The sequence below is a fragment of the Cheilinus undulatus genome, linkage group 6 (genome assembly GCF_018320785.1).
Source record: "Cheilinus undulatus linkage group 6, ASM1832078v1, whole genome shotgun sequence".
Taxonomy (NCBI): domain Eukaryota; kingdom Metazoa; phylum Chordata; class Actinopteri; order Labriformes; family Labridae; genus Cheilinus; species Cheilinus undulatus.
The window spans coordinates 46,008,254-46,032,841 of NC_054870.1; the positions used below are offsets into that span (position 1 = coordinate 46,008,254).

General features: G+C 38.7%; 1 protein-coding gene across 5 annotated transcripts in view; it reads left to right on the forward strand.

Moving 5' to 3' along the window:
• Positions 1-24,588, forward strand: part of adgrb3 (adhesion G protein-coupled receptor B3) — a 253,558-nt gene that overhangs the window by 100,214 nt on the left and 128,756 nt on the right. For 4 of the 5 annotated variants that reach the window (XM_041789905.1, XM_041789907.1, XM_041789906.1 and 1 more), the window contains 5 exons: positions 3,006-3,170; positions 3,954-4,118; positions 5,790-5,954; positions 6,502-6,603; positions 24,059-24,165. In XM_041789905.1, coding sequence (XP_041645839.1) covers positions 3,006-3,170; positions 3,954-4,118; positions 5,790-5,954; positions 6,502-6,603; positions 24,059-24,165 — 704 coding nt within the window. The remainder of the gene's footprint in view (positions 1-3,005; positions 3,171-3,953; positions 4,119-5,789; positions 5,955-6,501; positions 6,604-24,058; positions 24,166-24,588) is intronic. The other variant, XM_041789909.1, reaches the window with a different exon arrangement.

Below are 24,588 nucleotides of genomic sequence, written 5' to 3' on the forward strand. Positions count from 1 at the left end.
TGATACCACTGTACAGACGTTAGATTAAGGATTTTCGTCATTAACATGCGCTGGTTCAGAGGTATGTCTGTCTTTCTTTTGTCTTCATGGGTTTTGAACGACAGTTTTTCAGTGACAAAGGAGACGAAGCTACTTCAGGCTGTGGCAGTGAGATTAATTCGTTTTTTTAGTTTGTGCTTTTGTCAATGAATTTGGCTGTAATGGGTAATTTACAGAAACCAAACTCCAACGTATAATATTATAGTCATGCCAACCCTTGTTAGCCTACGTTTTCAGTAAGAAATAGTGTTTGTCAGTTTTAGCCTTCTAAACGCCTATAACCATTCACCTGAAAGGTATGCATTTGTGAATTTATTCACAAAAATTAACTGAAAAAACAGGAATAAATCATAGACTGGAAGAAATGAACAGTAACCATTAATATTAATAGCCCCCACGGAAATAAAGCGTGTGCAAATGCATGTTCCCACATTAAAATTAATTAACAAAGAACTCTTGGAGCTTCAGTCTAAAAATATTTCATCATTTATAATTCTATCTAAAAGAAATGAAGTTTTCCCCAGCTTTCAAAGCACTCGCATACAGGAAAATTCAGAACAATGCAAAAACATATCCTAATGATAAGGCTAATAAGTACATTAAAGTTAAGATAAATCCAATTTAAAAGAAAATGTATTTTTTCCTTTGTTTATTAAAACTTGAAATGTATTGAAATGCTCTGTAACACTTTATTGCAGATGTGAAATGAGAAATTAGTTCACCTAAAAATACATATATATATATATATATATATGATGAAATAAGAGCTACACTTTGTGAAAACTCATGAACACCCTTTAAGATTGCTGTCAGTTCAACAGCCCTTGCCATTGATTCAGTATTTTCATTTCGCAGCCTTAAGACTTGAACTGCAGATTTACTAATAATGTTGATGCTATTTCATCTTCGGCAGATACAACATGAAACAGAGAGAGAGGCCCCACTCTACAACAAGCTATTAATTATAGTACGATGAATACACTTTCACTCAAGCTGCAGGCTAACAATTTAGAAAGGTAAAACCTCATTGGAATGATATAAGAAGGATTTTCCAGTCCCAGTGTGCCACACATTGATAATAATACACATCTTGGCAAAGTATTTGTCTGCCATCTTCTCCCGGTCCAAGAATTTCACCTCCAGCAGCACAGTATGAGTGCCCATGGCCACCCTGTAAATCATGGCAACATTTCAGAGAAAACACACACAAAAAGAAGTAGAATTCTATCCCATCATTGCTACTAGCTGTGGTGGCTGCCTGCTTTGAACTTGAAATTTTCAAAGTAAATGCTTCGGCCACCACGGGACACTTAGCTGAAAGCATCAAAGCAGCGCCTAAAGGCAGGGGCTGGGACAGACGGTGGCATGCCACATGGTCGACCATCAACTTGATCCTAAGATCCATCTACTCTGCAACTGATCCCAACTGAGTCCAAATGTTCTAAGGCAGGAATCTAAAGCCTCTGCACAAGCTGTGGCTAGTGACCTTACAGATCATCAATTTCCTGATTTACATTTCCAAGTTCCTAGATCCCAAGTGCAATTAACGGATGATAAAAGGCCACTAGATATGCTATTTCCACCTCCAGTCTCAGTGATTTCTGCCTTTTATTTCTTGAAACTCCTGGGCATAGCTGCGCCCACAGCCTGTTAATCTTAGAGCAGTTCTGTGTGCTGTTCACTGATTGGAAAACAAGGATTTTGTAGCTTTAATGTACATTGTACACATTAAGCAGACATATTTCTGGTATTAGAAATAGAGCTAGTATGAGTTGGGTTTGAAATAATTTACATCCCATTAAAGTCCTTTTATTCAGCCTACAGTTTGCTCCATATATTACAACAAGAACCCAGCAGTTGCTTCAAAAGCTGGCATTAGAGGTTTCACTTTTACTTCCTGAAGGAGTTGTGTTCATCATTTCATATCGCTGTGTACATTTAGGAACATTGCATGGTCCAAGACAAGACAGAAGGTGTCTTACTTCTGTATGACTCTTAGATTTACACATTTTCCTCTTCAGTGTAAAACTAAGAGCCAAAAGTAAATATTCTCTGCAGTTCCATAAGACTCACCATCTGTCAACCTGAACCTAGTACAGCTTACACACTAAACAAGATGCAAGATGAAGGAGAAAGATGCCCCCTTTTCCAGCTTTTGTTAGAAATAAAATAGAACAAAAGCAAATACCAGAACCATTATTTTTAGCAGTAAATGAGCTACAGTCTTGTTAGAAGGGAAGTTCTGAAAATACTAGACACAATAAAAGCTTTCTAATGCATATCTTCTATATTCTTCTAAAATAATATGTCTTAATGAGCAAACACCATAAAAAATGACTGAGATTGGGCTGTGTAGCCTGTTATATATTAGATGGGCCATTTTAGTGAAAATAGCGTCGCAAAAAATATAATATTTGAAGTCAGTCGGAGCTGTGAAACTATGTTTTTCTCTGTTGGCTTTGTGTGCAGCCATGATAAGTATGTTCATGTCACAGCAGATTTCCAGCACCATTGTCAGCCCACATTAACCTGAAGGACCACTGCTATTAGAGCCCCAGTCAACCAAGAAGACTCAGCAAACTGTAACACTGTGGAGGCCTTGCTGCTCCTCACCCCAACCTTGAAAGCTAGGACTCTTATTGCTGCTATTCTTTAGTTTAAAACTGTCATGTATAGCTATTTTTCCTACTTGCCACCATTAATACTCGAGGATTTGATAGTTGGGTGTAATTTGTCATTACTGTGTACATGGTAAAGATCACATATTGAACGTGGAGATGGCTGAAGGCTTTGTGAAGCCTCACAATGTCTGTGTGCTCAGTGTTTCATTTACTTTAGTTTTGTTGCTAATTGTTTTTGATTGATTTTATTTCATTTATGGCTCACTGCAGTTTGTTATGGCTTTGTTAATGCTGTAGAGGTGACAGAGACATTGATTAGGCCTGACGCCCTTTCTGTGCCCGCAGTACACGGTGTATGGGAGGAGTGGTCACCGTGGAGCCTGTGCTCATTCACGTGTGGCCGAGGTCACCGCACTAGGACTAGGATGTGTGCCCCTCCCCAGCATGGAGGCAGGGCCTGTGATGGACCTGAGACCCAGACTAAGCTTTGCAACATAGCCCTATGCCCAGGTATAATCTGTCTGCTCTTTGATTATATTGAAATTTCCAAATTATCCTCCCTGTAGGCACAATGATTAGAGGAATGCCTACTGCTAAATAATCAAGTGTTTTACTTATTTAAGGACAATTCTTTCCGATATTAGCAAGTTTATTTAAGACGTAGCCATATTTAATAAACACATAATTGCAAAGGTGAGTAAAACTGAATGAAATGAGGCTTTGTGATCCATTTAGAGTAATAGTGCTGTCAGAGTAATGTGGTTTAGGAGACCCCGTAGAGAGCCAATACTGTAATACTGACGTCAAAATCACTTACCCGAAATTGCCTGAGAATGGTAAGCAGATTAGTGATGATGAGTTTTTCCTCACAGTAAATGTTAGCTTTGCTCTGGTAGCAGAATCAGTGAAAAACCACTCAATCCTGGATGCTTTCCCTCGACCCAGATGGGGAATATTGAAGGCTGCTGACAAATAGTTTCTGCAATTTGTGCTTTTGACATTTAAAAAAATCAAACTCTTAGAAAAAAAAACATTTTGATGTTAATTCCCCTTTTCCCTTTGGCTTTTTTGGGAAGTTCTTAGCTGTAAAATGAATCAACCAAAGCAGAAAACCAGCAGTACAATTCTCCAAAATTTAGTAGCCATGTAATTCCTTTCCTTCCACTTCATGTCTTTTTTATTGGCTTTCAATCTGAGAGAGAATAGTGATCTGAATATCTCCCCCCTTTTTTTCTTTTCTGCCATTTTTCCCCTCACATGGGACATGCTTGTTGGGTTGTGTTGGTGCCTCAGTGGACGGACAGTGGCAGGAGTGGAGCTCTTGGAGCGATTGCTCGGTGACCTGTGCCAATGGCACTCAGCAGAGGACCAGGCAGTGCTCAGCGGCCGCCCATGGGGGATCTGAGTGTCGCGGTCATTGGGCAGAAAGCAGAGAGTGCCATAATCCTGACTGCACAGGTAAAATCCTGAGCCTCTTAATTCTATATCCGCTTTGATGTCTAAATTCAAAATCATGAATATAACATGGAAAGACAGACAAAAAAATACAGCACATCCCATATTTGCAGCCTGTTTTACTCTTGCTTTTGCGCTGAAAAGCAGCAGAGCCGTCTTGGAGGAATTTAGAACACGTTTTGAGACCATGTTTTTTTACTGGATTTATAAAATCCAGTTAGATATATTGTATGCTCAACAAATAATTTGGGGCTAGTTGTCCAAACTGCCAGTCAACATCATAGATTTATTAGACGCTCAAAGATGTCAGCTTAGTCGTTCACATCAGGCTTTTAATAGTCTGATTGTGTGAAGAGCACTCACATAATCTCCAGATGCAATTTATTTTCACAGCAATATCATAAAAAAAACATCTGGCTTTTATTCTTTATTTCTCTTGTATGTGTGTGACGAAGTGATTCCTCCCAATTTTGTAGGATTCTGTGAAAGTGTTGTGCAGCCAGTCCGCCAACAATATGCCCTCTTGTGTAATAGTGAATGCGTATAATCAATTTTTGCTTATGATAATGAAGCAGAAGATGCTGTTGTTTGCCTCACAGTAAGAGGGTGCATTATACAATTTATCCTTTTAATGAGGCCTACCTATTTAGCAATTCTTATTTGTTGTTTCCAAGGTAGAGAGAGATCAAACATTAGCGAGACAGCACAGTGGAAGCCATCATTTAACAAGCCAGGACGATGTCCATGACAGCTAGGGGCATTACTTGTTTAGAAGAAAGAAAGAAAGAGAGCTCAAGGCAATCTTTATTCATTGTTATTATTTTTTGGAAAGAGCCAAATACACCTTCTGTTGATTTCTTTGCTGATGAGCAACAAATATTCTTTAAAAAAGACAACACACTTGTCTGAGAAACAGACTTATCAGTACTATAAAGGCCTGAGCATTGGCATGAATTGTGAATTTCTCCATGATGGCTGGTGCAGCAAGATCTTTGACTCTCATGAGCTTGCATCTGTCTGAGGAGTCAGCTGCACTTACTCCATTGCCTACTGGGATTTGATCAATGCCTTTGGTTAGTTTTAGCCAACAGGTCACAATTGTTTCTGTTTTTTTCCTCTCTTCTGGAAGCGTTTTTCCTGACAGAGGTTAGTTGTAGGACACGAAATAGCCCCAAACATGTGAGGGAGGGGGTAAGTGGAGGTTACAGCGAGAGTGGAGAGTGTTTCCTGCTCACAGGGTGTTGTACCTCTCCGTTCAGACGAGGGCGTATGATTTACAACATGGCTGAAGGGAAGCATCTGTTTCTTTGTCAAATGCACTGTTAACTGTTCATCACAAGGGCATAAAACATGCTGCTGGATTTGGAAACTTCAGCATAAATTCATATTAATATTGGCATAGTGAAGAGAATAATCGCTCCATATAGGGCAGCTTTTTTCAAACATTAAATTCACTTGATAACTCAGAGTAATCACTGCATTTTGTGGTATTACTGATAAGCTGCATCTGCAAACTGAGTGTAGTGATAAAGGAATGCAGTCAAAGTTGATATTTTAGATGTCACCTGCTGATTAAATGAAATATAGCACATTATGTAATTTAAAGTGAAATTCTGTTGACAATGTAATGCCTCTGAGAGTATCTGTTTCAAAAAGAGAGTTAATCTTTTTCAGCTAATGGACAGTGGAACCCATGGGGTCCGTGGAGTGGCTGCTCTAAGTCCTGCGATGGTGGATGGCAGAGGCGAGCCCGAGTGTGTCAGGGGGCAGCGGTGACCGGGCAGCAGTGTGATGGAAACGGAGAAGAGGTCAGAAAGTGCAGTGACCAGCGCTGTCCAGGTGAGCCAAAGGATAATAAGACTTATGTCTGAATGAAAGTGTGGAGATAATTATCTGTGTGGAGTGGACGACATAACTCGTTATGTAATATTGGCTAAAACAGAAACTGAGAGGGGGATGCAGATAAGTGGATACAGAGGAGGGATGAATGAGTATGAATATATTCTAACAAATTAAGTTGAAATAATGGAGACACGCTGAGTATTTCCAATCATCAAAGCTTATCGTATGGTTTCTAAAAAATCTTTTTGAAGTGCTTTCTTAAAAATAAAGTCCCTTCATTCTTGTATTCTCTGAAGAAAAGAAGGCAGAGCTAAAAATGTATTCTTATTATAATTATATAGTGCCTACACTTACTAAAGGTGAGATTTAAAAGAGAGCACGCTGCATTATAATCCTTGAATGTCTTGCACATATTCACCAGCTCTATATAGCTTTGATCCCCTATATTCCCATACCTATTTTAAATATGAAGAAAGTGTTGCATCATATTTGAAATGCTGAAAAGCTCTCCGCACTGATACACCTGGATGACTCTGCTTTTCAGCACCGTATGAGATTTGCCCCGAGGACTATGCAGTGTCAATGGTGTGGAGACGTACGCCTTCAGGAGAACTGGCCTTCAACAGATGCCCACCAAATGCTACAGGTAAGATAAGACATAACCCTGAATTTTAAAACTCAGTGTTTGTTATCACTGGTGTGTGTCAGTTCAGAAGTGAAAGACAAAGGTGAATTAGCCTCATCTTTATTTGCCTATTTGATACTTATTTTGTCAGTTTTATTTAAAAGAATATCACCCTGATGCTTCCCCTCTGCCCAGAAGAGTAAAATGTTATGAGTCTGTGCCACTGATATTTTAAGAATCTAAATCTTAACAAGAATATGATTTGTGCTTTATTTCCTTTTTTTTTTCTTTTTTTCTTTTTTTTTTGAGAAATTTCGACCTGTGTAAAATCTTAAACAGAAAACTGGGCAATACATCCTGCAAAGGACATGAGAAGAAGCTTTAATTTTGTGATTTTGTTAGATTAAAATTTCAGGTCATAAAAAGTCAAATTTTCACCAGTGAGAGCCCTTAAATTTTATAGGGCACTTTGACTGAGACATGGCTGAAAGGGTAACTAAACCCTGAGTTTCTGCTTAAGTGAATCTACCCTGGAATTTTATCAAATGTCCTTCAAATGTCATCATAAAATAAGTCTGCTAACTCCCCATCAACCTCAACATCATCCAGCTTATGTGGCACAAGCCCACAAATACACACCCTGGTTAGCAAGTGTCTTATGTGGCCCAAGACCACAGTGGTCCAGACTGTATCAGTCTGAAGTATTATCACGGGAAGCAAACAGCTGAGAGGACATGGAGGAGAAGGAGAGGGTAGGGGATTTGATTGCCATGGCAACAGCATTTTTAAACAAACAGCCCTGTTGTTGCACTTTACAATTAACATTTTTCAGGCCGTACAAGTCTGCCTAGTTGTGAAGCAGTCTTTACTACCTTTTTTTCAAAAGTCATCCATCAAACAATAACCCTTTTACTGCTACTTTTTTCCTTTTCAATCCATAACAAGTTCCTTTTACTGTGGTTAAGTTTATGTTGAAATCCACCCAATTTTTCTACCCAAAGTTCCTTTTAAAGTAAAAGCAGGTCACAGCTTCACAGCATGACTTTATCAAACTGAATTAGTGTTTATAGCCTTTCAAAATGAGATTTAGATTTCCCCTTTTCACATTTATGTGCTTGAAACATCCTGCAGCCAGATGTCTATGACTTGACAAGCTGAACTGCGATGACTGCATCAGCTTGATCTGAGCTGCAACGGCTTGGTTCAGTCTGCTGCTGCTGTTTGCAGTGACGTTCTAAAACTGTCTTGTCCCGTTGCAAATCTTTGGTCTGCTCTGGGCTTGTGGACTTTTTTACTGTTCCCCATTGTGGATGTACTTGATTCATCACAAATCACAGCATTCACAGGAGGCAGAAAAACAGGAAGATGCATTTTCCAGACTTAAGGCTGCTGAAATAGACATCCTCTATTACCTTAATCTTGTTTGAAAAAAGAAAACCATCTAAAAACAGAACAGCATTTCAAGGTTTAGTAAAATCTTTATTTCTAGGCCCCAGTAGAAGATAGAGACATGAAATAATAACCACTGCTTAACTGTACATCACTGGATTTGCCCCAAAGATCTTTATGATATATATTTTTTAATCATAAACAAAATAAGGGATGGTGCTGCAAAACCTTCAAGACTCAAGTTTATCCCATTTGTCTTCCACACATGTATTTCAGCCAATCACATTGCAGTTCAATGTTCATATCATAAAGACAGGAAATTCTTAAATGGAGAAGCATCCCTGTGTTGAATCAAGTCTTAACAGGTTGAGAAAACTTAAGTTCAAGATTAAAAATAACAGGGAATGATTGTCATTTGTAATCTACTAATTACACTGCTTTCTACATTATTAAGCAAATGACATTGTTCTCTTATTTTCCAAAATATTTGTGCAAATGACAGAGTATTTTTCAAGTCATCAGCCATTAGGGCATAATTCAAATGTTTTTGAACAAACTTCATAATGACAACTAACCTTGCAAAGCAGATGGATACGTCCATTTCCTTGTTTCTCACTAGCAAATCCATCTTGCAAAGCTCCCATCTGAACCGTCTGGGAAAGTGACAGGACCAATCAGCAATGAGGGGCAGTACTTTCAGGCGCTGCAGTGTTGTGACGTAAACAAGCAGCAGCAAGAGCTGGTGCAGTTATGGAGGAAGAGATTAGCGTGGATGCTGCTAAAGCGCCAGTTTTATCATAACTTGATGACATTTCTTCATTAAAAGAAGAACAAAGAACAGCAGTCAAGTACTTACATGTCTAAAGTCACCATGTTTCACATTATTCCTCAGTAGCTGCACACGCGCAGCTTGATAGCGGCTACGTCACGTGCTTTGTTGCTCTGACTGGCCTGTAGAGATGTGACAGACAGAATGTTCACCCAATCACACTCTGAGTTTTTTTCAAAGCCTCTGCCTTTTCTCAGACGTTTCCTATTGAAGCTTTCCTAGATGGATGTGTGAAACGAATCCATCTGGTGTGTCAGGTTAAATGATAAACGTTATTTAAAGAAAATAAAAACCCCATAAAGCACTTTTCCACATTATTAAGCAGGCCACAGGTTTCAAGCAATATGGGAAAGAAAAAGGATCTCCCTTCTGCCGAAAAGTGTCAAATAGTGTAATGCCTTGGACAAGGAATGAAAATATTAGATATTTCACGAAAAATTAATCTTGATCATCTTACTGCGAAGAAATTTGTGGCTGATTCTGAGCACAGACGGGTTTGTGCAGATAAAGGTATAATGAGGAAGGTTTCTGATTGACAAATTCATCAGGTTAAGAGAGCAGATGCTAAAATGCCATTACAAAGCAACAAACAGGTATTTGAAGCGGCTGGTGCCTCTGGAGTCCCACCAACCTCAAGGTGTAGGATCCTCCAGAGGCTTGCAGTCGTGCATAAACCTACTATTTGGCTGCCGATCCAATGCTCACAAGCAGAAACGGTTGCAGTGGGCCCAGAAGTACATAAAGACTCATTTTTCAAATGGTCTTGTTGACTTATGAGTGCTGTGCAAACCTGGATGGTCCAGATGGAGGAAGAGTGGATGGTTGGTGGATGGCCACCATGTCCCAATAAGGCTGTGACGTCAGCAAGGAGGGGGTGGAGTCATGTTTTGGGCCGGATTCATGAGGAGAGAGCTGGTACGCCCCTTTTGGGTCCCTGAAGGTGTGAAATTGACCTTGGCAAAGTATATAGAGTTTCTGACTGACCACTTTCTTCCATGGTACAAAAAGAAGAGCAATGCCTTCTGTAGCAAAATTATCTTTATGCATGACAATGCACCATCTCATGCTGCAGAGAATACCTCTGTGTCATTGGCTGCTATGGGCATAAAAAGAGAGAAACTCATGGTATGGCCCCCATCCTCCCCTGACCTCAACCCTATTGAGAACCTTTGGAGCATCCTCAAGCTAAAGATCTATGAGGGTGGGAGGCAGTTCACATCAAAACTGCCATTCTGGGAGGCTATTCTGAAGTCCTGCAAAGAAATTCATGCAAAAACTCACAAGTTCCATGGATGCAGGAATTGTGAAGGTGATATCAAAGAAGTGGTCTTTATGTTAACATGTAACTTGGCCTGTTAAGATGTTTTTGATTGAAATAGCTTTTGATTTCAGTAAATATGACGTCCTAAAATTCAACAAATGACCATTTTCAGTTCTTTACAACCAAAAAAATGTTTTAAAACTCTGTCGTGCGCATTTTGGGGGTCTTATTTTTTTTTAAAATAATGGTTATCGTTATGAAGTTTGTTCAAAAACAATTGAATTATGCTCTAATGGCTGATGACTTGAAAAATACTCTTTACTGTCATTTGCATAAATATTTTGGAAAATAAGGGTAAAATATAATTTGCTTAATAATGTGGAAAGCGGTGTATAAGGGTAAACTGCAAGGTATACAAGAAATCTTTTAAAGTCATGACAGTGGGAACTAAGGCTATTTAATAGGATTGGGCAATTAATTGCAAATTAGATTAAATCTCAATATGGCCTGCTGCAATTTGCAGACATTGCAACATTTCTTCATCTTGAAATGTACAAAAATACGAATTTAATAAATTCATTTTTGCAGCAACATTCAAGTGTCAATTTTGTTTAGATGGTTTACAAAAATCCTCCTTTTCTTGTTTTATGTACTTTTTTCTTAATCAAACAAGTGACATAAAAATGATAATTCCCTTCAATAAAGCTACTGATAACAAATTTGCAGTATGAGCAAAAATAATTGCGGGTCAGTATTTTTTTAAATCGTTCTGCCCTGGTTGATTCTATCTAATACTGATGAAACTTAGCGTTAGTTCACAGAATTCATACCCCCCAGCCAAAATCAGCTGATAGCTCCCACATCCATTCACTGCTCTTTCTCTCAACACAGCGATGTTTCTAAATATGACATATTTCTCACTAATCCCTGCTTGTATTAATGCTCATGCACCAGACTGCTGCTGCTGGCGCATCTTAACCTCCCCCACCCCAGCCACTTCCTTTCTAGCTTAGCGCTTAGTGCACCCACATATTCAGATTCTTGCTGCTGTGGATGGATTGCTTCTGAAATAATTTTATTGTTTTCAATCTAAATAGTCATAAATGTATCTATTCATATGGGGGTTTCTAGCTATGCACACCCTGAAAAGTCAAAGCATGTTGCTTGAATCTTTTGAGCAGAGCCTTCTCCCCAAGTAAAACTGTGTATCCTTCTGCAATAAAAATTTAAATGTATGAAGAGTATTCCTGACTGAATGCAAGTTATAATCATTTGTTGAAAAAGACATAAGGAACCTGATAATAACATATAAAATCACAATTGCAATATTGGAAAAAAGATCGCAATTAGATTATTTTTGCAAATCATTCAGCTCTACTATTTAGTGCCATGTGAAATCCAAAAAGCACGTTTTATCTTATCTTTTATCTTATCTCGTTTTTATAGTTTTCACCGACTCTTCCCTCTGTTGTTGATTTGTAGATTTTAAAAGGCCTACAGAAGTTCCATTTATAGAGGTTTCCTTTCATATCGGCCAAGCATTTTGTGTTATTATTGGCTATTATCTCGCTCATGCTTAAAAATCCCTTAAAAACGCAGTCTATTCATAAAAGAGACACATTCATATGAATTTGTAGAATTTGTCTCAGGATTTCAAGTGTGACATGTCACTAATTTTGCTCAATTTAGAAGATTAAACATTAGATTTCTCTTTCAAAAGTAAGCTTTTCAATAGAGTACGTGCTATCCAAAATCCCTTTTACGCTTTAGTTGCCTTCCTAATCTTTGCATGGTGATAAAATACCCAGAATATCTCGAAAATAAAACTTTATCTGTTGCCAAAATTGTGTTTCTCAGTGTGAGGTGAAAAACCTTTCATCCTGTTTCCTCATGCAGCCGTGTTACTCAAGGCTTCACCCGACAGTACGCAGCTTGTGCAAGGGATGGGATGAAATGAAAACTGATTCTTAGAGCATTGTCGAAGAAAAGCACACCGAGGTCTGTTTTCAGATGCTAAGCAGCAGCTTTAATATGTACAGGGAGAGGAGAGCATTAGAGCAGAGGGTGCGAGTTCTCTAACAGGGTGAGGCTCGGCTTTTGAAAGGAAGGAAAAGAAAGAGGAGAGAGGATAAAAAGGAATGCATCCTCCTCTAAAGCTGCCGTGAGACTTTTGTTCTCGTTGAAGGTCAGTTCACGAACAAAGCAGGACAAAGTAGCGTTGTTGGCTGCTAAAGGTACATGTTGATAAGACATGGTAAGCTCCTGTAAAACTTTTACGCCCTGAATTGACATTTCCTCTATAGCCATGAAGAGGCTAGCTGGCAAACTAGATGGAGAAGTGAGGGCGCTGTCATTCACAGATGGCTTACCTGCGGCAAAGTTAGGCAGAGAGAGATTTACTGGCATGACATTAGCTTTCCGGCTTGACATTAGTTTTATGGCTAATAAATGTTTGGGTCTTTGAAGCTATTTCCAGCTCGCAGGAAGGCTTTTGGGGATTTTGTTTTTGCCTCATAACTGTGCTATGTTGATGGGAATGGAGCACTTTTACTGATTGGGAATTTAATTTAAACCCTAAGGTGTCTTTATGTGCCACATTCAGGTCAGTCAGTCAGAATGAGGCTCCTTTGCTCAGTTAAACTAATCATTAATCCTTACAGAGCAGTTTAACATTCCTTTACTCCATTATTCTAATAAAAGCACAATATGTAGATTTTTTGCACTGGCATGTCTCTGCTAATTTAAGAAAAAATGCTAAACCTATGTTTTGTATATTTCAGCAGAGTTCTGACTGATATTTCCAACGGTTTTCACCAGAGAAATCTTCTGCTTTCATAACTTTAAAGGGTTAATCTTATTCTTCATGTAAATGTGTGCCCATCTGACATACAGATTCAGAAACAACTGCATGCCGAGAAAAGTCGGAGATAGAGGCTGAGAATAAAAGGAAGATCTCAAAAGAATAAATATTGCCCCTAACCTGATTTTTGAAATCATCAATTAGTGTACAAATGCCTACTTGAGTTATGATGGGTCTTTTGTTTGTTTTTGTAAAGAAGGTTTAACAGGGAACCCAGGATAGAGCTATGCAGTTTTACACGTAACTACATAACTGCTTGGACACATTAGACAAATAAGCTGTTACTTTAAAAATCACACAGAAATGTCAGGATACTTTAGTTTCAGGCAAGAGAGGCATTGACACATACCTGGTGCATTAAAAATGCTTCAGACCTGCAGTGGATTTTGACTCACTGTACCTTTTGTAGCATGAGCCATTGTCCCTACATTCACACTTTTAAGTAGAGGTGCAAAGAATAAAAAAATTCCAAGAACTAATATTCTTAAAAATACTTTATTGCATCTGTGTGCATTTTCAACATCAGGCATACTGCTGGTATTTTCTTCCTGGTGCAGTCTTGAACGGATGCTGCAGAAGGATGTGTGGCTCCTATGCTGTGTAGTTAGCATTAGCAGCGCTAGCACATTACTGTGTCCGACACACTATACTGCCTGCTCCGTCGATGGAGCTGTTCCCCAAAAGAAACCTGACGTATCTGCTTACTGTGATGAGCTAAAAGTAGCGTCTTCAAGAATGGTTAGTGTCTAAGTTGACACCATACAGACACGCTCAACCACAGTAAAAAATAATCAGAACAACAGCCAACACCTGCTGACAACAAGGGCAATAAAAACAACAGGCTCTATCATTTTTCACTTCAAAGACTGGTGTTACAGTTTAACGAGTGAACATGTTAACTGGTAGCTGTGCGTCTGGAATAATGGCAGATATCGAAAATTTAAAGAGCCCCTTGTTTTTTTTTTAATGCAATACATATCATCTAAGCATCTCTTAGACACAACAGAAAATATTCAGTGTTGTAACAACAGCAACAGCTAAAAAGTCACCAGTTAACATGGTCACGAGTCAATGCGTAACACCTGTTCTCTTCCAGCATCGTCATCAACGAAGACTTTAGATGTGTGATCATGTTTTCCACTGATGACTTTCTGATACAGGCCCACATGTGTGAGTGATAGTTTTCAATTTAAGCATAATATGTTGTATTTATTTATTATTATAATTAGCTACACATTTGCAAATAAATGTGCTTAGCTTGTCTTAAAAACAAATAAGGGGCTGGAAACTTCTGATCTAGCCTAAAACTCCACTTACTTATTTGTCTTAATGGTCAATATTTACATTTGATAAAGGCAGTTTTTACAGCCAAAATATCAGCTGTTAATTTGGACAAAATGTAATACCTGCCGATAGGATAACTAACTTTTTAAGCTAATATCTGCTGATGTTGATATCATACCAATATTATCATGCATTCCTAATCTGATTGTGTCACTTGTTTACACAGCGCTGTCATCAGAAATTATTTACATCAAACTGTAATCAGGAAAGGAACACACTCCAGATAAAGTAAAAACTGGCTAAAGTGGAAGGGAAAAAATAAGTAGAAACAAAACAGAGACGCTGATCACATCTCATAATTTTTAAAAAAGCAGAGGGTTTGATGTAAAACTAGAGATAATATAATTTCTGATCCCGTTTAATGAAAAAGTTCTTACTAAAGAGCTAAGTTTATATTCATAATTTAACATTTTTTATTTAAATTCAAACATTAAGTGACTGAATAAAAGATGACCCTATTTAAATAATGTACGTATTTATGCATGTCGTTTAAAAATATGTGAAAATCTTCATAACATTACATTTTGTTATTACATCTTTATTTAGCATATTCAAGTGCAGAAATCTGCAAAATGTCAAATTGCACCTTGTCATATCAGGACTCAATGTGCCTAAGAGTGCTCTCTACTGTTTATTTTGTCTTCAGCTAAGAACAAATCACGGATGAGAAACTAAAAGCTACATGAGCAGCTTTTGGGAGCAAACTTCTTCAGAGCAGTTGATGAATAAGGCCCTTTGTGCCTTTTTTTTGTCTTCGATTCATCCTAGTGCTGTGCCTCAACTGAGAGCTGAAGTCTTTGTGTTTTTCTATTTGGTGGGCAAATATATGCACAAGAATTCCCACAAAAGCATGATGAAATAAGGCCCTAGCACTGCACAGAGAACCAGGACCTTTACTCCATGTGCAACAGAAAGACAGTGTCATGATAAGGTAGCACAATAATGAATAGCAGACATATTTCATGTTTAACTACATTGCATCATCCAACCTGTCAAAGCAAGCACTGTCCAGTGGAGGAGGGACCATGATGGACAATGGTTCAGGTCAGGTCAAGTTTATTTGTGAAGCCATTAATCACCGTTTCAGTGTCAGCAGGTTCACAGCCCATGTTTTAAATCTATAAATGAAAACAAAACCTTTCCACCTCTGACCCGTAATTAGTTCAAGGTCAAACCCACAAAAGCCTTAATGAGAAAAATGGGAAAAGAAACCAAACACCTTCACAAACAGACGCCCCTCCTCCAGCACAGTCAGATGTGTAATTGCCACTGAGAGCGGGTAAACACAGATGAAATATTGATCAGTGAAGGCAACATAACAAAATGTGCAACGTGAATGCAGTAAGACTGCTTGGGCGAAGCGTCCAAATGAGTTAGGGGGCATCAGCGCCTACTCAGCCATAGTCACTGTCGTCATCAAGGTCATCATAGGGAGCAGCACCCAGTGCGGCAGGGGCGTCAGCAGCGCCTTGGTCGGGGATGACAAGCGCCACCAGAGGCGAGAAGGGAGGAAAAGTCGAGAGGATACGCAAAGGCAGCAGATGAGTTTGTTCACTTTGTATCACTCAAACAAAACTTCATACATTGGTTAACACGGAAAGTCCACTCCCAGCAGCATTCTGTCCAACTAGTCACAGTTTTCTCAGAGACCAGTGACTTCTGGGTACTCTGCAAGGCCAGCGCAGAGTACAAGATGAAGAAAAAGGCAGATCTGAGGTCTTTTCTTTACATTTTCTTTTTGCTTACTCTCCTTGTCCTCACAGTTTTATATTCTGCAGTACTTTGTGAAATTCAAGTGAGAAACCTTGTTCTTTAATGTCTGTTAGATACATAAAATCAGTCCCAAATTGTCAACTAAAGCTATGTTGCATCTTTTTTAAGGGCTGTCAGAGATTCAGTATTGTAACCCAGATTAGTCTGAGCATTATAGGGTTGATCAGATCTTTTACTCACGTTTTAAGATTTCACTTTTTGCATCTAAAACTGTTTTTTATGTGATTTGGGGTTTTTCTGCTTTTCCAAGCTAGGGGTAATTAACTTTATGTTGGGATACAGACCTGCTTTCATATGTAAATCAAAGAATATGATATGAATTTACCCATGACGCCACTTGTCATGGATTGAAAAGAAATGAAGGGAACAGTAAAAAAGGTAGATATTTGATAAAAACAAGGTCCAGATGACATGTGACTAGGCTGTCTGAGTTTTTAGAGTAAAATGAGACAATGAGAAGCAGTGGTGGACTTATTTTACATCACTGTGGCTGCAGGGTAATGCTGCTGAAAGGGACATTAAAATCTGTAGTGTATTGCGGTTTGAGAAAATTAATAGAGGAAATTGTGGATCTTAGTCAAATGCGTCAGACATAAGCAAATAACCTGTTTTTTTTTACATTTATTAGATGTAAAATATGATAGTTGATAGTACTTAGAGGACTCTAGTACACCATTTTACCTTAATGTAGGTACTCTACTTAAAGAATATGTAACATAAATAGTGAATCTAGACATTTCAGTGTGAAAATTCTACATATTTTACCTTTAATGCTAGAACATGATGTTTTTACTCTGCCAACATCTGAAGTTACTTTGTAGAAGAATCTTTGCATGCAAAAGCTGGAGTGCTCTTATTTATGCATCTGTCTAATGAAAGCCCCAAATCTCAATTAAAGTTCAAGCCACCCAACTGAAAGAGGGAGCAATTAGAAACGAAACAACAAGCCTTAAACAAACTCCTCACAGGCTAATGCAGCAAAATAAGATCATCTACTCCCGAAACACATGAGATGCCATCCTGTAGGACGATAGAGGCCATGTTCTTTGTGATCTTTGACTACAGTCATAGTCTTGATGCATTTCTTTTGATGAAGAATGAAGGATCTGGTTGTTTTTCTACCACGGCTCACAAGACTACTTCTCTGAGGGTATTTTTAGCCTCGTCTTATCTCTTAACTCCTCAGCCAGTGAGCTCACGCTCTCTCAGCCTTCTGTCTTTGGGAGGATTCTTTGAATAAAATCTCTTCTTTAATAGCAGCCGAGTTCAGGAAGCTGTGAAACCAGACAGCGACAGGTCAGTGCCTCGGTGGAGTGCAGTCTTGGTTTTGATCAAGCACATCTTCACTGACCTATATTTCATACTCAACCTACTCCACTTCACAGATGATGCAAGGACAGATGACAGATTGGTGCAGAATCAAGGCGGAAGCCTCTAGTTGATGTCTCTGACCTTGTCTGATCCCACCTCAGACCTGGATCAGAGCCCTGGGATCCAGGCCTAAATAATAGAAAATATTAGTTCTGGACAGATCTGGATGGACTAGTTTAAAAAATATATAAATGAGGTTTTTAGTGTCTGCTTTGGCTGTAAATTATTTTTCCAAAATCAGGACAGAAAGAGCTCTGATCCCAGCATTTCACATCACAGTGATTTTGGCCTTAGGCATTCTGTATCCTTCAGTGCTGCTGAATTCACATTAAGATTTCAACTTTATGCAGTTAAATAATGAAACAAAAGCTGACTAGAGGTCATAGAGCAAGTGTTACTGCTGGTCCTTTCAAAGGTCAAATGTGTAACTACACTGAAATGTCTTAATTATTTTGAATAAATCTATGTTTTGCTTTTTATGATTACATGCTGTACATCAAGCATTTATAAAAAAATTTTAAAGCTAGAGAAGTCCTTAGTTTTAATTTTAAGGGTTGTAATGAGATTTTTCCATGATAATGCCATCTAAAATCATCAAAACCCCAGAAATAATGGCATCTAGATGGAACGTGCCTATACTGCAGCCTTAAATCAAACAAGAGCAAGCACAGATTGTAAAGGGCAAGCATGTGTCTATACTCTAATTCCTGTATGTTTTTAATTTGATTTGTCATAATTACTGTAAAAAAATCATGATCAATAAAGCTCCACAAATAGTGCATGCATTTTTCTTTCATTACATGCTCTATTGTCCCTTTTAGCACACTTGGGTTACGCCACTGCAGCATCTCCCTGCAACCACAGTGATGTAGAATAAGTCCACCACTGCTTCTTTATGTCTCATTTCACTTTGAAAAACTTGCAGACAGCTCAGTGAACAAGTCAGAAGTCATCTGGACCTCATCTTATCAACCACTTGCCAATTTACTATTCCCTACTTCCTCTTCAATCCATTACAAGTTCCTTTTAAGTGATACTTACAGTTCCTAATTGTGTTTCAAAATAAAGGGAGTCTATGTCCACACAGGAAATGATTTCCCCTTAGTTTAAGCACAGAAATCCAAAAAGAAATGACTGTTTTAAATGCAAGATAGAAGGGGGGTACATTTTTAGAGAAATTCTGAGATTAATCTCATTTTTTTTTTTTTACTTGTGTGACAGCTCTAGTTTTATACATCTCTCAATCTGTATACAGTAATGTGCAGAACTTTAAGGCATGTTTGGGCTAAAATTTGAGGACGAAGTAGGGCAGATAATGGCGTGAAAGCCCACCTGAGGGCACCATTATGCTGGACTGAGGATTGTCACAACCCAGGTCATGCTCCGGATGTCTTTGCACGTTACTGGTGGCATGGGAAAAATAATTGCTTGAATGAATAAATTCCACACTGTTGGGGCAACGAAGGGGTAGATGTGGAGAGTGAGCATGGCTAAGAGTACTGGCCAGGCAGGTAGCAGGGTTGCAACGAGCCTTTGGTTGTGTTGTGGATGCCGCAAGGGCCCTAAAACTGCAAGTGGTCTCCAGGCATAACACCAGGTGTAGAAAAAGGCCCGGACGAAAGAAATGCCATTGAGCTTGACCTTGAACAGCTCTGCCCCTGACCACACACCTGTGCACATGACTCTATGTCCATTTCAGGCTGCGTGTAAATACAAACATTCCCAAATCCATCAGGTGATTAATGCTTGTGTTTAAGACAGGAAGTTTTTCTTAGCATGTTCTTATCATTGGATTTTTTTGAATAGACACCTTTACTGTCACCTGCACTCTCTTTCCAAATATGTATTGTTTATAACTTGCTCTTTGACTCTGCAAACACTTTCCTCGAGACTTCAATGTCTCTGCAGGCACTAATATATTCTTATAATAGGAAAGTGAGAGGTAATTGCATGTTCAGTGTTATTTAGAAGGTGAAGAAGTAAAGTCTTCAAAGGCCATAGCCCTGGATCATCTTCCTGGACACCGTTTAATTCAACACCAGTTAAACTGGCACACCAAGACTTCTGATAGCTAATGCTAAGGGTAAACATTATCTGGCTCCAGTCTAGATAATGTCAGAAATATTATATGATGGTACGCTTGCTCAGGAGGCCGCCCACAGAGGGGGGGAAGGGGAAAGCTTTGGCCCAGTTGCTAAACAAAAACATAAACAACAACTGCAGCAAAAGTTAATCGGACCAGGATGCAAATGTTAGCCCAGGGACTAGACCTCATGCTTTTTTGTTCCATTGTGCACGCATTAATATCATTATTATTTGGCTTCTAAGGAGAGCACTTCTACAGCACTTTTCAGAGGCCAAGCTACGCTTGTTGGCAGACATCATTGTGGGGTGGAAGGGGAGTAGTGGGAATACTTCTGTGATTTCCCACTACCCTCAGTGTCATCTATGCCATTTAGACTCAGAGCTCTCTGGTTTAAACCAGGTGAAAAAAAACAGGATTCACGTCTATGTTTTGGTGAACTTTCAAGCTTAATAAAAACAGTGCTTTAATGCAACATCCTCTTATGTCTTCTTGCTTTGGGCTTTTTTGCAAATATCCATTTAAAGCACACAGTCTTTCTCAGCATACTATGACCTTTAGGAATGTCATGGCCAAGAATTCTGAAGTGAATTCTAATTTCTAGGCAACAAGCCATCAAGAAAATGAAACACTTTAACCAGGAGTTTGAAGTGTAAAAGGTCAAAAGATTGCCAAAAATGTTCTTTTTAGCATTAAAAAGAGGAGATCTCATACATAAAGGAAGTAGAACTGCCCAGGTAAGGCCAGTTTGGGGGGAGACAGATGCTCAGTGTGGCGTAACGCGGTGGGCCTCTCCTGCTGCCCTCTGGGCTGTCTCACGGTGCATGGGCATGGGCGCTCCCTCTCCAAGCATATTGTCATTTTTTTGTGTGCACTTGCGGCTTCAGTGCATATCACCAGGTAGTAGCTGTGGAGATGGTGGGCGTAGGAGGTGTGGTTGTGATCTCTGTCTGTGTGTGCTAGTGTGCGCAAGACAGAGAAAGAGAGAACAGGAGATAGCAAAGGGTTCATGTGAAGCACGGATACCAGGGGAAATGTTTTGTACTGTGGGAGTTTTCCTCAGGATGTCAAGCACCTGTGTTGGAGCGGTGGGGTGATGTGTGAAGTGCACTCCACCAGGTCGACAGCTGGGAAGGTGTGATGTCGTCCCCTCTGTAGGGTGTGTACGGCGGTGTGGGCGGATGCTGGGTGGTTCTGCTATTTCAGGATCACTGTTTAAATGCCTGACAGCTATCACAGCTGAGCTTCTGCATGCTTGAATATTCCACTGCAAGTAGTATCAACAAGGCTTGAAAGGGCGTGTATTCAAAGCCATGAGACTGTTGCACTAATGAACAACCAGCTGTGGTCAAAGAATAGGGGTGGGAAGGAAAGCCGCTATAGCACAGTATCGCTACATTTTGTGATGCAGTAATTAGGGGATACAATTTATTGTTTGCAAAACAATACAACAGTTGATTTGCAAACAGAATTCAGCTTTTGTAAGAGCACAGTACCGGAAAAGCCCCTTAATCCTAAAAGGGCTGCATACCTTTTTTTTTTTTGCACGTGTTGCATTGGCACAGTGTGGGGCATTGCTTCTGCTGTGCAATCACATTTTAGTGCAAAACAAATCACAAAGTGGTGTGAAAAGACTGAAAACTTTAAGATTTTAGTCTAATGGTAGAACTTGGTTGGACATATATTGACAGATAATTCATTTAAGGTAGCTGTGATTGCCCTAAAGGCCAGAAATATTTTTTTATTGCATCTTTCATTATAATTACTTTGATTAAGTTATCATAGTGGTGCTGCAGATTGATACTAATCACAACAGTACCTTCCTGCTTTCACAGTGATGGAAAATGTCCCATTGTTATTCTAATATGCAACTAGTAATATCAAAATTTCACTTTTTTTGCTGTTTTATCACCCCCTTTCCTTTGCTATATGATTTTTTTTTCTATCATTATACTAATAGATGGACTTTTAATCTAACAGGAGTTCTACCAGAAGGTTTTTAACCAAACAGGACAAGAAGCATTAGCTAAACGTAAGCCTTAACTAAAGACAGTACAAATTACAAACTAAAAGCAAAAAAAGGAAACATTTCTTGTGAAAAACTCTTACCTTAACTGGGGTACTTACAACGCTAGCTTTTTTCCTTTGGGCCCCCCTACTCAAACCTAAGAAAAGCTAAGCCTCCCCAAGGACTTTCTTGGAAAAATTCCACATCAATCTTATGTTTTTATTGACAGACTTCCAACCTACTACCTACACTTGTTCTAGCTGGAAGATATTTAAGCTATCCACTCTAAAAGGTAGACATTTTGAGATTATTAAGTCAAAAACAGCACGAAAATCATACCAGATGAAGCCATTTTGCACTTTGCACTAATACTGCAGTTGAGAGTCAAATTAAACTATAGATCTTACTGGGCTGATCATTAAGGAATTACTTGTGATTTTAGCCCGGAATCCATTGCTTTTATCATCTGTACTTAGAAGAGACAGTTCTCTGAACTAGGGCTATTCAACCACAGTTTTCTGTGTGGTTTTGGGTAATTTTTTGGCTGTACTGTGTTGTAAGTTTATGACTTAATAAACTTTAAATTTTATAGTTTAGAATGTTAAGAATTGAGATTATTTTTACTCAGAAATTCTGAGTTTTTACCTATAAATGTATGACCTTTTAAGCTCAGAAATTCTGAGTTATGTATCTTATTAATATACAGCTTTATAATCCCAAAGTTTTTAATTTTTATCTCAGCAATTTAAGATTTTTTTTTTTTACTTTAGGATTAGCTCTTAGGGCACAACGATTTGGGAAATTAGTCAAATTGAGATTTTTCCCCCCAATATATCCAATTCATTAAACATAATGACTCTTTTCTGTACACCAGGTATATTTGTTAGATAAAATTAGATGATGCACAACTGATTTGTCTGACTTCCAGCCTTGTAAGCAATCATCATGATAAGCTAGGACTGAAAGATCCTGAAAAAAACATCCTTTGCAATTATATTAATTCACATTGCAAATGTGATGTGAATTGTTGTATTTTCAGTAAGATAAATTTATACAAAAATAAGGAGAGCAGGACTTTTTGCAAACTTTCATAGGCAAAAACTGACCCTTGAATGTTTGTGTGATGCATAAACCATGTAATCTCTACAGCTGAAACAAATGTACTATCCTGGTATTTTGACACACATTTCAGGTTAAAGAAGCACCACAACTTCTGCAATTTGATAACTGCAGTAGGAACTATAGGGATTTGTCTAAATTTAAACAAATTGCCCAGCCTTTAATGCTCTAATAGGGCCGTGATGCATTTTGTTTGCAATCCTGATTTCAAAGAATATGTACATATGCACATCCAATTTTGACAATGTCAGAGCAGATAGGGCCCCATGCGCCCCTTGGACTCTCTTATGGACATACCAGTCACTTTAAAGAAAGCCATCCTTTAGTTATTTGTAACCTGCAAGGCAGGTGAACTGCTGCTATTTAAACTGCTACTATTTATGTAAAACGGGGATCCAAAATATTATGACAAATAAATGTGATTAATCGACTAATCGAAAAAATGTATTGATAAATTAGTCAACATAAAAAATAATCATTAGTTGCAGCCCTAAACATGATCTCCTGAAAATGTAAATGCTGTACCATTTTACATTGACCAGCGCATTAGATGTCATTGAGTCATTTTATACATGCACTCCTGCATATTTCTTAAAGCATTAAATACTTTGTTACACAGAATAAGAATTTTGGATCTGTTTCAGTGCTGAACTCATATAAATGATATAGAGTTAAAATACATGTCTCTGATTTCGTTTGATTCCCTTTTAAGAATTCCTTCACATCGTCATGATGGACTTAAAGAAATGTGTTTTCAAATGCAAATAATTTGATTTTAAGCAGACTATCAAAGTGCAATCAATCATGATCAACTATGTAAATCTGGAAATGAATCACCATTAAAAAGTGATAATTTGGCCCTAGTTGTAATAGTAGACTTCCATTTGACAGATGTTGACAGGTAATTCCTTTGTGGACATAATTTGCATTTAAAATGAGGAAATAAATCACAGTATATTTATTGCCACACATATCTTGAAAGGTTTTTCATTCCCATAGTTCCCTATTGTTGCAAAGATTCCCAAATATTGCTGTGTCATGGGGTCTCAAGCAAATCCCACCACTATCACACACTGCAGCACTTTCCTTCCATCAAACCCCTCTTGCCCTCTTTCTAAAATGTGCTCCAGCTCCTCTGCAAAAATTTAATGGACTACATCAAATTTTGATGGTGAGTGATGGGCAACAGAAATGGACAAAAGGGAAAAAGATAAATCTCTCTTGAAAGAATTAATTCCACTGTCTTCCTTTTTCTATTCTTTTCTCCTTCTTTTTTTCTGCATCCAACTCCCTGTCCCCCTCCACTTCCTATCCTCTCCACTGGTCTTAATCCCACACCCCAACCCACCCCCTCTGCACTCTCTCCACACCCGCATCCTCATCCCCTCTCATCCTTCCCCCACTCTCCAAATCTGTCGCTGTCTCTTTCTCCTCTGCAGGCACCACTAGTCGACGCTGCTCTTTGGATCACCGCGGTATGGCCTTCTGGGAGCAGCCCAGCTATGCTCGATGCATAACAAATGAATTCAGATACTTGCAGCAATCAGTAGGTGCAAAGTCAGCTCCCTTTCACAGCCTCTGTTTGCAATGCATCATAAATTACCTCCCCTGTGTTTTCCCCATCCCCCCCTGCTCTCATCACACTGTAGCCAAAGATTAAACACTTTCAATAGAGGAGCAAATTAAAACACTGATTTTGCCATTTTTCTCTGAGTAATGAATGGTCATCGTCTAAAGCTGTTTGACTCTCAAGTTTCTGGCATGCTCTCTTGCTGTTGTTTGGGTTTTTGTACTTTTTCCCCTTTCATCATCACTAAAGATATATTTTCTCACTTGCTTATTTGCATCATTATGAATGCTATCTTTCACAGTAAAGATGTTTTACTAGAGCATAAGGTCCTTGAACATCTGGATCACAAAATTCTCATTTTGATAATCTATGTAGTCCATTTCAGAAAACTTTATTCAT